Here is a 15585-nt window from a genome sequence, read left to right as displayed (position 1 = left end):
TCTTATTTGAAAGACTGAAGAATTCACATTGCAAGATCTCTGGAGAATGTAAGCACCTTTCACAAGTAGATGTTAATTGAACTGAAGTCATAAAATGCTTGACAATTGTCTTGCTGGAGTCATGCTGTCCATCAGTACCCTTTCTGCAAAGTGCTCACAGAAAGGTCAATTCTGCATTGTTTACCTAAGATAACAACTTGAGAAGAAGAAAGAACTCCTGTTGTTTTGCTGGAGAAAGTGGGGGTTTTGCAAGACATGAGTCACATGCTCTCTTTGGAGTTGCAGTTGGAAGAGAGAGAGAGAGAGAGAGAGAATTAACAGCTCAGTTAGTTAGTGTTTGGGACACTGACAAGTAACTGAAAAGTGAAATCCAGGGAAAACTGTTTGAAACTGATGAAAGGAAGTTCCAGAGCAGTAGATGGCTGGAAGTGCTATCTGTCTGATGTTTCTCTTGAAATAGAGGAAGGAATGGAACTCTGTGTTAGCTTGAAGAAAGAGGCTACCATCTAGAAGATCCTGATGGGGCAAGTTTCATCAGCGAGAACCTGAGGAGACTAGTGGTGGTACCTCAGTTGTGGAAATCCTGGAGCAACAAATATCTCTCTCTGCAAACCCTACAAGAACCTTCCTGAGCGGTAAACATTTACCTTTCAAGCACCAAGCCTGGTGAACTTTATACATGTTAAATTCTGTGCACAGTATGGTGATTGCCTGCAACCAGAGAACTTGGAGGAACGAGAAGTGAGATTGAACTGTGAACCAAAGAACTTTTCTTGAATTTACATACACGTGCGCTTAGAATTAGAAGGGGATAATTTGATAGAGTATAGTATAAGAATAGAGTTAAGTTAAAGTTTGATTCTATTTTCATATTTGAAGTTGATTAAAAATAACTTTTGTTTTAAGAACCACTTGTCTTGGTGAATGTCTATTGCTGCTGGGTTTTGGGGTCCTTTGGCTCGTATCAACAACAATGTAAATACTTACCATGATTAATGTAGTCTGACAGGTGTCATTTATATGATAGATTAATTGCAGGATATTTTAAGCTTTAATCAAAATTTCTACATGGAAATTTTTTTAAAAATTATAAACTCAAATGTTAGCACCAGAACAAAACTATTCAACTTCGTACAGAAAAAAATAAAATTTGAAGTTCAACAATTTCTTCCATCTTCCTTTTACAATTTTTTTCTTTCACTTGGTTCCTTCTCACTTCTCTCATATATAAAAACTGTTTTTCAAAAAAGAATGTTGTGATCATATCACAAGATTCCTTAAACAGCTCATGGATGAAATAAACCAAAACTTGCCATTCATTATCACTGACTTCCAATAAATTCGTCAGCTCCTGACCACAGTGATGAATTATTTTATTTCTGAATGACAGCGCAGAAATTTGCAAACTGAAGTTCTCAATTGTTGAAAAAAAATACATGAAACTGCAGAAGCTGGGATCTTGAGTAATCCAAGGGAACCTGGAGGGACCCAATGGGGAACCTGGAGGGACCCAATGGGGAACCTGGAGGGACCCAATGGGGAACCTGGAGGGACCCAATGGGGAACCTGGAGGGACCCAATGGGGAACCTGGAGGGACCCAATGGGGAACCTGGAGGGACCCAATGGGGAACCTGGAGGGACCCAATGGGGAACCTGGAGGGACCCAATGGGGAACCTGGAGGGACCCAATGGGGAACCTGGAGGGACCCAATGGGGAACCTGGAGGGACCCAATGGGGAACCTGGAGGGACCCAATGGGGAACCTGGAGGGACCCAATGGGGAACCTGGAGGGACCCAATGGGGAACCTGGAGGGACCCAATGGGGAACCTGGAGGGACCCAATGGGGAACCTGGAGGGACCCAATGGGGAACCTGGAGGGACCCAATGGGGAACCTGGAGGGACCCAATGGGGAACCTGGAGGGACCCAATGGGGAACCTGGAGGGACCCAATGGGGAACCTGGAGGGACCCAATGGGGAACCTGGAGGGACCCAATGGGGAACCTGGAGGGACCCAATGGGGAACCTGGAGGGACCCAATGGGGAACCTGGAGGGACCCAATGGGGAACCTGGAGGGACCCAATGGGGAACCTGGAGGGACCCAATGGGGAACCTGGAGGGACCCAATGGGGAACCTGGAGGGACCCAATGGGGAACCTGGAGGGACCCAATGGGGAACCTGGAGGGACCCAATGGGGAACCTGGAGGGACCCAATGGGGAACCTGGAGGGACCCAATGGGGAACCTGGAGGGACCCAATGGGGAACCTGGAGGGACCCAATGGGGAACCTGGAGGGACCCAATGGGGAACCTGGAGGGACCCAATGGGGAACCTGGAGGGACCCAATGGGGAACCTGGAGGGACCCAATGGGGAACCTGGAGGGACCCAATGGGGAACGCAACAACCATGTTAATGTTTTGGGTTAGGACCCTTTATCAAGACTAAATTGGGAAGGAAAGTTATCAATTGAATAATGAGAAGAAAAAAAGTGAAGGAGAGGACAAGGTGACAGTAAAATGGTTGATGTTTTAAGTCAAAGCAGTCCTCGATAAAGGATTTTAGCTCAAAAAGTTGGCCGTTCTTTTTCTGTCACTGATGCTGCTTGACATGCTGAGTTCTTTCAGCAGTGTTTAGCAGTCCTTCTCGTGATTGAGGGGATATGGGGGGGGGGGGGGGGGGGAAGAGACAGAAAAAAAGGCTATGTTTCTTGGATAGACATACTGGATACCTTAAATAGAATGTCTTATCCTGGGTACAGATACTCCACAGGAATTGGGAGAAAGGGAATGTGTCCTTACAAGAGGCAGGGCAAGAGTCCAGGTAATTGGAGTGGTCAGTGGGTTTGTAATTAATGCTCGTGCATAGTCTGTGCCCTGAGATAGGGAGAGAGGTGCAAAATTAAAAAAACAAAGAATTTTGAGGCACAATATTTTATAATAATCATAAAATGCATGAAGTCACTTTTTGAAGGTGATGAAACTAGTCAACATCTAGAAGTTTGGGAATACAACACCATTGCAAGTTTTAAAGCATCACTATTAATTCTTACTTCAAAAAGGGATTCCTGTGATAATGGGAGGGGGTTCTTCTCCCAAGTCCTGCGGTTTTATGGGAGTAGCAGCAAATAGAGAATAGTCGTATAAGAATCACAATGAGGAGTTAAATGGTAGTTGAGAGAATGTACACTAGATGGATGAATAAAGACAGTGTAAAATACTACCAAGCTTTTTTTTAATTCAATAACCAACTGAAAGGATAATGCAGACCATGAATGAAGGTACTTTTGGCTTGTTCCCAGAAATATTAAAAGCATCACCATTTTCTATTGTCTACTAATGAATTTCACTGTAGTTAACATGGAGATTTCACACATCATAACAGATACAACTGATTGCAATAATCTCTCAAACCCATCAATTATTTCAAATTCTCTAAGCAAAAGCAGTTATCCTGGTGCAATTGGGAATAGTAAATATCCATAGATAATTACCAAAACATCTGCAGCAACTTTACTTTCCTATCAGCAAATAAAATGTTATTAAATTCCTTATTAAAAGTTATGTAAAATAAATGAGACAAACATTAAATAGGCAATAATTTATACTTCCATGTTATAGGAATCATGTCCTATTTAAAAATATATTCGGCAGGAGTGATGCTCATGGGTTTCAGTCCACTCAGTTTTCTGACTCATAACTTATGTTTTGATATGGTTCTTTGATTAGTAAGTAACTTTTATTATTTGGCGAGTTGCCATTTGAAACACGAGTAAACATTAGTGGTCAGTTGCCCATGAAGTACCTTTCATAAAAAAAACTAATTTCTGCAGTCAGCTAAGTTTCAAGCAGAGGTCACAGTCAACATTCATGGAATCAGGAGGAGTCATGTGATGGAGTAGTGGCTGGTCGAGTGGAACCAGCCCTCACCAGAGAAAAAGTTTGAAAAAACAGAGCTCAATAAACATAAAATACAGGAAGAGAAAAATAAAGTTAAAGAGAAGAGACAGAAGATGGCCCCCAAAAGAGAAAAAGTAAGAATAAAAGAGAAAAGAGAAGAAAAATCACTGGAGAAGAACGAAGGCCTTACTTGCATGTCGCAGCAGAGAGCCACCGTGGAGAGGAGTGGCTGATCTCTGATGTTGATGAGTCCCCAGAAGAGCGGTGTCCTCCCAACCGGCAGACTTCAAAAATGGCTCTCAGAGCCAAGAAGAGGTGCGCAACTGCACATGCACGAAGAGTTGCACATGCACGGTGCACAAGTGAAAAAGGTTAACGCCAGCGGGAGGGGAACTCAGCTGAGGAGTGGCCAGCTGAGAGACGACCAGTATCGGGGCGAAAAGAGTGGTGAAAAATAGAATGAAGGGTGGGAAGAGGATGAGTGGCAACGGGGCACGCCCAGCAGCGGGCCAGCCTGCGGTGAGGGCACCCAGCAAGGATACAGAAACAGCTCACCAGAGAAGGATGAAGATACAGAGAGAAAAAGATGACACAGACACAGAAGAAGAGGAGGAAGAGACCAAGAATTTCAAAGGAAAGAAGGTGGTAAAATAGAAGGTCAAAATTTAGATAAAACCTTTTTTGAAGAACAAATTAGGTCATTAAAAGAATGGCTATCATTAGAATTTAGTTCAATCAAAAGAAAAATGAAAAGAGCTGAAGACAGAATGCAAAGCTTAGAGTTGGTCATGACTGAAATAGGGAAAAGAGTAGAAAATGTGGAGGAACGAGAAGCTGCTGTAGAAATGAACATAAACGATTTAAGAGGGAAGTTGAAGAGAGCGAAAAAAAATTAGAGACAAGATTTATTCTCACAAAAAATTGATGTATTAGAAAACGACAGTAGGCGAAACAACAAAAATAGTGGGCCTGAAAGAAGGCAAAGAAGGGTCAGATATGAAGGAATTTATAAAAGGATGGATCCAGAAGGTGTTGGGAATGACTTGAAGAAATAGAAATCGAAAGGGCGCATAGAGCACTAGTACCGAAACCGCCACATCAAAAACCGAGATTCATATTGGTAAAACTTCTAAGATATACGACAAGAGAGAACATACTGGAGCAGGCAAGAAAGAAGGTTAGAGAAGACAGACAATAAGCCACTGGAATATCAGAGACAAAAAATATTTTTTTTTACTCGGACATAAGCTTCGAACTTTTAAAGAAGAGGAAGGAATTCAACACGGTGAAAACAATCTTATGGAAGAAAGGTTATAACTTTATATTAAGACATCCAGTGGTACTCAAAAGTATTTATTCATGGGGAATGGAATAGACTGTTTTCGGACCCAAAAAAAGCCCAAGAATTTGCTGAACATTTGCAGGACAGGAGAAGAGAGGAGGAGGAGTGACAAGAAGGAAGACCGGCAAGAAAATATGTAAAAATATAAAGTAAAGATAATGTACATATAAAGATTTAAAGATGGATAAGAGAAGGGGAAGAAGGGGGAAAAAAAGAGAGCTTTGTTAAATGTATAGGAAAATAGTGTTCTCGGGGGGGTGGCGGGGAGAATAATGGTCACTGCAAAATCGGTTGATGCTTGTGAGTAAGTTCGTAAACCGAATGGAAAGGGGAGTAGTGGTTGCCGTCAAGGGACAAGGGGCCATCCAAAGAGGGGAGGTTCATTTGGGGGTTAAAGGGGAGGTTCATTTGGGGGTTAAAGGGTTATTGCTTGTAGGAATTGTTGGGGTATTTCATGTCTTAAGTGCGTTGTCATATATTGAGATTAAAAAGGAAAACTTAAAAAACAGTAATGGAAAAAAAGGGGATGGAGGTGGCAAAGAGGCAGAAAAGAAGTGAAAATAAAGATATAAGATGGCCATGTTGGACTATATGACTATAAACATTAGTTAACAAGTTAACCCATTGGGAAAAAAAAAATCACATATAATTTAAAAGACAAAGTTACATTTGAAAAAAACCTGGGAACCATATATGGAACATAACAGAAAGAGCAGGCCTCGGACCACCACCACCTAAAATGATAAGATAAACACGATCAGATTTAATGTGTATAAGTAGATGATACGTCTTTTTTGTTTGTATTCCTTTTGTATAAAGATTTTGTTTTATTGTATTTTATATGTTCAATATTTATTTTTTTTGGAGGGGGGTGGGAAGGGGGAAGGGAGGGATGAGGGGAAAAAAGAGAAAATGTCACTGTGAATATTTAAAGAGATGCATCTGTAAATATATTGGTTGATATGGTTCATAGTGCAATAAATAAAGAATAACAAAATAAAACATTCATGGAATCAAGAGCTTAAGACATGTTCCTCTGGCCTGAAGGGCAGGGGGAGTTCAGTTGGTCTGTTGAACCTACCCCAACTGTACACTTTTCCCTCACCTCTCCCCTCTTTTTTCAATGCACCCTGGCATTTGAGATCAACTAATCAAATCCTGATGTTTAAAAGCCACAAATCTACATCCATCTAAGCTACATGGAAAAGATCAACTAAAGATTGGAAAGGTCAAACTAAGTGTTTTTAAGCATTCATACCTGCTCAACATTGTTCATGTCAAGCCAGTCCTGCCCATCCAGGTCCATAGCCATATCTTCCAGAAACACACATCGTGGAGGAATCCCATTCCCTCCTTTCAAACTTGGGTCACCTAAATGTATACAAAATCACTTTAATCTCAAAGTCACATCAGCAGTTGAATTAATGAACAGATCTCATGCAGTTGGATTTCAAAACCAAATTGCTACATTTAAAGAGACACAAAATTGAGAAGGAACAAGGGGAAAATTGTATATAGAGAATATAAAGAAATTACTATAACACGTAATAACCAGTGACTAATAAATAACATAAATGGAGTGTGGACTACACGAGAAGAGATAAATTAAACAATGAGAAAGTAGCAGGATGTAAAATAAGAAAGCAGAAGAAAATGAAACGAAAAAATATGGGAGGGGGTGGAAAGAGGAGCAGATATCAATTTTTAAAATCAGATCAAGACAACATGTACAAGAAAAGAAATAGCAACAGTGCTTGGGTCCAAAGTCTCCATTTCCATCCAAGCACAGCTCACTTAACAAATCACGTTTCAATGTTTTTGTTTAGATCTGATATTCAGCAATATCTGGTAGATTGTTTTCTTAGCAGTGAACAAATGAAACAGAAAATTTCTGTTTTTCTTTCTCTATAGATGCCGTTTGATCACTGAAGTATTTCCAGCTGTTTATATCCTCACTGTAGATAAACTTATAGCCTTTACTCCTGTAGAATAAAGTGCTCCTTCCCTGAGAATAAACTAGATATTACACACAAACTGAAGAATTAGCAATAGCCATTACACTACTGAAAATTAAAATAAGATTACACTTGTTTAGATTAATGATGAAAATATTATTCAATCAAGAAGTTCAAGTCAAGAAAGCAAGGCAAAATATTTGTGATTTTGACATAATAATAAATGTATTTACACCCACAAAGTGACAAACCTCTCGGATTTTAAAATGTACTAATCTAATCATTGCAGGGCCATAGTGAAAATTGAACCCCTAGCTCAGTAACAAACTGGCAGATACAAGAAACAGTAAATAACCCTGGAGCAGCATCAAAGGTCTTTCTGAGGACTGGGGTGGAGGAACACTACTTTATATTGTCTAATAACATATTGCCACCGGTGAATTAAATTTATATCAGATTTTATTTTCATAAACGTGTCATGAAATTTGTCATTCTGCTGCTGAATTATTGTGCATAATTAGTGTGCAAAAATTTCCAAATACACTATCTAAAAAACAAATTAATGCAAAAGAAAAAAAGTATCTGTGGTTTATTATCCGTTCAAAAATCTGATAGTGCAGGGGAAGCATTGGTTTTTGTACCATTGTGTGTTCATCTACAGGCACACGCGAGACCAGGGGAGCCAACACACTTGACCACTGCTCCACCACTATGAAGTACACCTACCAAGCCATACCATGTCCGCAATTCAGCAAGTCTGATCACCTGGCTGTACTTCTACTCCCAGCGTACAAGCAGAGACTGAGGATCACAGCATCAGTAGAGAAGACGACGCAAGTATGCTCGAGGGAGGCGGAGGAGCGACTACAGGACTGCTCTGAATCAGTGGGCTGGAACAAATTCAAGAACTCATCCACAGACTTGAATAAATATGTAACCGATGGCATCCAGACCTGTGTGGACGAATGTGTGCCCAACCAGAAGCCTTGGATGAATCAGAAGATTTGCAACCTGCTGAGGGCAAGATCAAGGGCATTTAATGCCAGGGATCTAGATCTCTACAAGAGGTCTAGGTACAACCTGCAGGAGGCCATCTCTGAAGCAAAGTGGCAATTCCAGAGGAAGTGAGAGATAGATACACACCAGCTATGGCAGGGAGTGCAAGCCATTACAGCCTACAGAGCAAGGGTGAAGACCATAGAGAGCTGTGAAGCTTCAATACCTGAGGAGTTGAACACCTTCTATGCCTGCTTTGAGAAGGAGAACCAACAGACCCTATGAGAATCCCTGAAAAGGCTGGAGACCCTGTGATATCTGTTTCTGAGGATGATGTCAGAACATCATTCATGAGGGTGAACACAAGGCATCAGTGCTGGTCAAGAACTACAAACTCTGGGCCTCTGCACCCCCCTCTGCAATTGGATCCTCGACTTCCTCATCAGAAGATCACAGTTAGTACGATTATCCTCACTGATTATCTACACAGGCGCACCTCAAAGATGTGTGCTTAGTCCACTGCTCTACTCATTATACATCCATGACTGCGTGCCCAGACACAATTCCAACGCTATCTACAAATTTGCCAATGACATCACTGTTGTTGGCAGTCAAAAACGGCAATGAGGAAACATATAGGAAGAAGACAGATCAGCTTGTTAAGTGGTGTTGCGCCAACAACCTTGCGCTCAATGTTAGCAAAACTAAGGAGATGATTGTGGAGGAATTCAGGAGGAAGTCAGGGGAACATGACCCAGTCCTCATTGAGGACTCAGAAGTTGAGAGGGTTAAGAACTTCAAATTCCTGGGTGTTGACACCTCCGAGGATCCATGTTGATGCAATCATGAAGAAGGCTTGCTAGTAGATATACTTGGTGAGGTGTTTAGGAGATTTGGTATGTCACCGAAGACTCTCGAAAACTTCTACAGATGTACTGTGGAGAGAACTCTGTCTGGCACTCCAGAGGGTTGTTAGCTCGGTCTGCAACATCACAGGCATCAGACTTTACTCCATCAAGGACTTCCACAAGATGCAGTGCCTTAAAAAAAGAGTAGCCTCTATGATCAAGGTCTCCCACCACCCAGGCAATACCCTCTTCACTCTGTTACCATCGGGAAAAGGTACAGGAGCCTAAAGACGTCCACTCAGTGGCACAAGGACAGCTTCTTCCCTGCTGCCATCAGATTCCTGAATAATCAATGAATCAAAGACATTGTCTTACTTTTCAGGCACTTTTTAAACAAATTATTGCTGTAAGGTGGTTTCTATTAACGTCTGCTCTGTGATACTGCCGCAAAACAATGAATTTTGTGACTTGTTCATGACAATAAATTCTAATTCTGAGGCCCTCCTTCCTGATGGTAGCAGTGAGAAGAGTGTGATGGATGTTGTATTTTCTATTGTATATAGATATGTTTTTGGAAGATAAGTTGTGGTTTTTTAAAAAAAGTGTAGGTCACAGACACAAACACATCACAACACAGATCGCATTTAAAATCCCAGAGCTCTGCTCAAGCCAGACAGTCCAGGTACTCAGTGCTGTGTAAAGACAACGGAAACTGTTTTGCTGAAGGACTTCACAAGTAGGAGTTAATTGGACATGCTGTGGAGTAAAGGATTATTGTTTTGGAAAGTAACAGATGAATGGACTCAGAAGATTGGGTCCGGTGCTACAATCTGTCTGAAGGCAGTTTGCAGTTCAAGGAAGGTCACGTGGTTTTGCAAGCACACAGAACCAAACATGTTTTTCTCTAAGTGTGAGACAGAGGCCCTGCTACTTTTCCGCGGTGGCGGCTGCGGAGGCCCTGCTACTTTTCCGCGGTGGCGGCTGCGGAGGCCCTGCTACTTTTCCGCGGTGGCGGCTGCGGAGGCCCTGCTACTTTTCCGCGGTGGCGGCTGCGGAGGCCCTGCTACTTTTCCGCGGTGGCGGCTGCGGTGGCGGTTGCGGAGGCCCTGCTACTTTTCCGCGGTGGCGGCTGCGGAGGCCCTGCTACTTTTCCGCGGTGGCGGCGGAGGCCCTGCTACTTTTCCGCGGTGGCGGCTGCGGAGGCCCTGCTACTTTTCCGCGGTGGCGGCTGCGGAGGCCCTGCTACTTTTCCGCGGTGGCGGCTGCGGAGGCCCTGCTACTTTTCCGCGGTGGCGGCTGCGGAGGCCCTGCTACTTTTCCGCGGTGGCGGCTGCGGAGGCCCTGCTACTTTTCCGCGGTGGCGGCTGCGAAGGCCCTGCTACTTTTCCGCGGTGGCTGTTGCGGAGGCCCTGCTACTTTTCCGCGGTGGCGGCTGCGGAGGCCCTGCTAGTTTCCCGCGGTGGCTGCGGAGGCCCTGCTAGTTTCCCGCGGTGGCTGCGGAGGCCCTGCTAGTTTTCCGCGGTGGCTGCGGAGGCCCTGCTAGTTTTCCGCGGTGGCTGCGGAGGCCCTGCTAGTTTTCCGCGGTGGCTGCGGAGGCCCTGCTAGTTTTCCGCGGTGGCTGCGGAGGCCCTGCTAGTTTCCCGCGGTGGCTGCGGAGGCCCTGCTAGTTTTCCGCGGTGGCTGCGGAGGCCCTGCTAGTTTTCCGCGGTGGCTGCGGAGGCCCTGCTAGTTTTCCGCGGTGGCTGCGGAGGCCCTGCTAGTTTTCCGCGGTGGCTGCGGAGGCCCTGCTACTTTTCCACGGTGGCGGCTGCGGAGGCCCTGCTACTTTTCTGCGGTGTCGGCTGCGGAGGCCCTGCTACTTTTCTGCGGTGGCTTTTGGAAGCTTGTTTGAAACCCCATTTTGAAGATGGGTTGTGAGTTAGGCCTGTTCAAAGCCCTTGTGGTCCATACAAGAGGAGATGGTTGGCTGTTTAATGTTTCTTCTAAGATAAGGGAAACAGAAAAGGAACCCTGTGGTGACCTGAAAGAAAGAGGCTATCATCTGGAAAACCCTAATGGGGCAAGGCACTGAAGTGGCTGACCTGAAGGAATCAGTTGTGTGTATCCAACGAGGAAACAAATCTGTCTCTGAAAATCGACAAGAACCTTCCTGAGCTGTAACCATTTATCTTTCAAGCACCAAAGCCATGTGAAATTCATAAATGTTAAATTTTGTGCACAGTATAAGAATTGCCTGATACCGGTGAACTTGGAGGAGTGAGATATTCACATTATATATGCATGCACTTAGAATTAGAAGGGGCTTAAGTTAATAGTAACAAGTTAAAGTTTGATGCAGTTTTTATGTTTAAAAAAATTAAAAGCAACTTTTGTTTAAGTAACCATTTGTCTTGGTGAATTTCTATTGTTCCTGGGTTTTGTGGTCCTCTGGGCCTGTCACAAGAAGCTATGGACAACACCTCTTGTAGATGTACTTAATGGAGTGCAGACCACTGTAACCTTTTCCTGTCCTGTGCATTGGCACCTCAAGACCAGACAGTTACACAACCAGTCAATGTGTTCTCCTATAGAAATTTTCAAGAGTCTTTGGTGAAATACAAAATCTTATCAAACTCCTAATGAAGTATAGTCACTGGCGAGCCTTCTTCATTATTGCATTGACGTGACATGAAGACCCCAAACTAGATCTTCAGAGATGTTGACATCCAGGAATTTTAAGTTTGTTTTTAAAATTTGATGAGAACTGGTTTGCGTTCTTCTGGTTCCCCCTTCCTGAAATCCACAATCAGTTCCTTAGTTTTGCTAACATTGAGTTGTTGTTCTGGCACCACTCAACTAGCTGATCTACCTCACTCCTGTATGCTTCCTCAATGCCATCTGTGATTCTGCCGAATTCTGCAAATTTGTAGATGGCATCTTAATTATGTCTAGTTACACTGCCATAGGTATAGAGTAGAACAGTGAGCAAGGCACACATTTTTTTAAAATATTTTTTGTATTTTTCCCCACTGTGAACCATATCAACCAAAATATGTACAAACGTTTCTTATTAAATATACACAGTGGCATTTTTCCCCTTTTTTCCCCCTTTCCCTCCCTCCAAACCCATAAATATTCAACATATACAATAAAACCATAAAACAATATCTTCACACAAAGGAAAATAAACAAGAAAAATGCATCATCTATTTATAAAACACTGAATCAAGTAGTTTTGTCTACTTATCATTTTATGGGATGGAGGTCCGAGGCAAGCTCTCTCTGTTATGTTCCATGTATGGTTCCCAAATTTGATCAATGTGACTTTATTTTTTAAATTATATGTTACTTTTTCCAATGGAATACATTTATTCATTTCCATGTACCATTGTTGTATTCTCAGGCTCTCTTCCATTTTCTAAGTTGACATTATACATTTTTTTGCAATAGCTAAGGCTATCGTAATGAATCTTTTTTGCGCTTTATCCAATTTGAGGCCTTGTTCTTTACTTCTTATGTTACTTAAAAGAAAGATCTCTGGATTTTTGGTATGTTATTCTTTGTGATTTTATTTAATATCTGATTTAGTTCTTCCCAAAACGTATTCACTTTCGTACATGCCCAAATTGCATGTATTGTTGTTCCCATTTCCTTCACTCCTCAAAAATTAAAAGAATGGGATTCAACATAAATAAGCTGATTTTATACTCCTTCTCCTTTATTTTTATCCCTTTTATTTTATTTTCTATTCTTATCAGTTCTGCCAAAGGTTGTATTGCTAAGGCGAACAATGAAGGGGATAATGGACATTCCGGTCTAGTTGACCTACTTAATTTAAATTGATTCGATACATATCCATTTATTGCCATCTTCGCCAACAGTCCATTATACAATGCTTTAATCCAATTTATATATTTTTCTGGTAGATTGAACTAATGTAATACTTTAAATAAGTAGTTCCATTCTACTCTGTCAATGACTTTTTCTGCATCTAAAGCAACAGCCACTGTTGGTTTCTTATTTCCTTGAACTGCATGAATTAGATTAATAAGTTTACAAACATTAAGATGTCTTTTCTGAATAAATCCAGTTTGATCATGTTTTACTATTTTTGGTACACATTCGACCAATCTGTTTGCTAATAATTTCGCTATTATCTTATAATCTGAGTTAAGTAGAGATATTGGTTTATATGATGCTGGTGTTAATGGATCCTTCCCTGTCTTGGTATTACTATAATTATTGCTGTCTTACATGAATCTGGCAAGTTTTGTGTTTCTTCAATCTGGTTCATTACTTCCAGGAAAGGAGGAATTAATAAACCTTTAAATGTTTTATAAAATTCTATTGGAAATCCATCCTCTCCTGGTGTTTTATTGTTTGGCAGCTTTTTTAATATATCCTGTACTTCCTCTATTTCAAATGGTTTTATTAGTTTATTTTGTTCCTCCTCTTGCAATTTCGGCAGTTCAATTTTAGCTAAAAACTCCTCTATTTTATCATCTTTCCCCATGTTCTCAGTTTGATACAACTGTTCATAAAATTTCTTAAAGTTTTCATTAATCTCTGTTGGGTTATATGTAATTTGTTTGTCTTTTTTCCTTGATGCCAATACAGTTCTTTTAGCTTGTTCTGTTTTAAGTTGCCAGGCTAATACTTCATGTGTTTTTTATCCCAGGTCGTAATACTTCTGCTTTGTTTTCATTATGTTCTTCTCCACTTTGTACGTTTGTAATGTTTCGCATTTTATTTTTTTGTCCTCCAATTCTCTCTTTTTCGTTATATCATCCCTTTTTTACTAGTTCCTTTTCTGTACTTACTACCTCCCTTTCCAACTGCTTTATTTCCTGATTGTAATCCTTTTTCATCTTAGTTACATAACTTATTATCTGTCCTCTAATGAAGGCTTTCATTGCATCCCATAAAATAAATTTGTCTTTCACTGATTCTGTGTTTATTTCAAAATATGTTTTAATTTGGCGTTCAATAAACTCTCTAAATTCCTGCCTTTTAAGTAGCATGGAGTTTAACCTCCATCTATATGTTCTTGGTAGGATGTCCTCCAGTTCTATTGCTAATAACAGGGGTGAATGATCTGATAGTAGTCTAGCTTTATACTCAGTTTTTCTAACTCTCCCTTGAATATGGGCCAACAACAAAAACATATCAATCTTTAAGTATGTTTTATGCCTACTCAAATAATATGAATATTCCTTCTCTCTTGGGTGTTGCCTCCTCCATATATCCATAAGTTTCATTTCCTGCATTGATATAACCATAACTTTGGCTACTTTATTCTTTTTGCTTGTCTTTTATCCAGTTTTATCCAACATTGGATCCAAATTAAGGTTAAAATCCCCTCCTATCAATATATTTCCTTGTGTCTCTGCAATCTTCAAAAAAATATCCTGCATAAACTTTTGATCCTCCTCATTAGGTGCATATATATTGAGCAAATCCCAAAATTCTGAGTATATCTGACACTTTATCATTCCATACCTCCCTGCTGGATCTATTATTTCCTCCTCTATTTTGATTGGTACATTTTTGTTAACTAATATGGCTACACCTCTAGCTTTTGAATTATATGATGCTGCTGCTACATGTCCTACCCAGTCTCTCTTTAATTTGTTATGTTCCACTTCAGTTAGATGTGTTTCCTGCACAAAATTTTTTCTTTCTTCAATAAATTTAGTAGCCTCTTTCTTTCTTTCCATTAATGTATGTAGTCATATAGTTCAACGTGGCCATCTTATATCTTGCTTACACCTCTTTTCCACCTCCTTGCCATCTCCATCCCCCTTTTCCCATTTTCATCTTAGTTTTCCCTTATTAAACTCAATGTACGACAACACTTTTAAAACATAAAATACCCCAACAGTCCCCACACCCAATAATACCTTAAGCTCAAATGGTCTCCCCCCCCTAAGTTGCCCCTTATCCCTTGCCGGGCAACCACCACTCCCCTTTCCATTTGGATTGCGATCTTGCTTGCAAGCGTCAACTGATTTTGCGGTGACGGTTATTCCCTCTATACCCCCAGCACCCCCCAGAAAACTTTTTTTTTTTTAAAACACATATAACAAAGCTCTCTTTTTCTGCCCCTTACTTCCTTCCTTCCCTTCTCTTTTCCCTCTTTAGTTCTTGACATATACATTCTTTTTACATCTTTATATAAACTTTATCGCCGTTCTTCAGTCTTGTTACATCTCTTCATTTCTTCTTCTGTCCTGCAAATGTTCTGCAAATTCTTGTGCTTCCTCCAGATCCGAGAACAATCTGTTTTGCTCCCCGGGTATAAATATTTTAAGCACGGCTGGATGTCTTAACATGAATTTATAACCTTTTTTCCATAAAAATCGTTTTTGCTGTATTAAACTCCTTCCTCCTCTTTAAGAGTTCAAAACTTATGTCTGGGTATAAAAAATATTTTTTGTCCCTTGTATTCCATTGGCTTATTATCTTTAACTTTAGTCCTTGCCCACTCCAGTATATTTTCTCTTGTCGTATATCTTAAAAAGTTTACTAAGATGGATCTTGGTTTTTGATGTGTCTGCGGTTTCG

At 41.1% G+C, this 15585-nt stretch overlaps 1 protein-coding gene across 3 annotated transcripts in view; it reads right to left on the bottom strand.

Moving 5' to 3' along the window:
* The window catches only part of ube4a (ubiquitination factor E4A (UFD2 homolog, yeast)), a 76951-nt gene that overhangs the window by 53487 nt on the left and 7879 nt on the right, over nt 1-15585 (bottom strand). For all 3 annotated transcript variants that reach the window (XM_069894769.1, XM_069894768.1, XM_069894770.1), the window contains one exon: nt 6502-6614. In XM_069894769.1, the coding sequence (XP_069750870.1) occupies nt 6502-6614 (113 nt within the window). The remainder of the gene's footprint in view (nt 1-6501; nt 6615-15585) is intronic.

This window comes from Narcine bancroftii, chromosome 8 (genome assembly GCF_036971445.1).
Source record: "Narcine bancroftii isolate sNarBan1 chromosome 8, sNarBan1.hap1, whole genome shotgun sequence".
NCBI classification, from domain to species: domain Eukaryota; kingdom Metazoa; phylum Chordata; class Chondrichthyes; order Torpediniformes; family Narcinidae; genus Narcine; species Narcine bancroftii.
The sequence above is the reverse complement of the archived record's forward strand: the minus strand, read 5'-3'. Positions and strand labels throughout refer to the sequence as shown.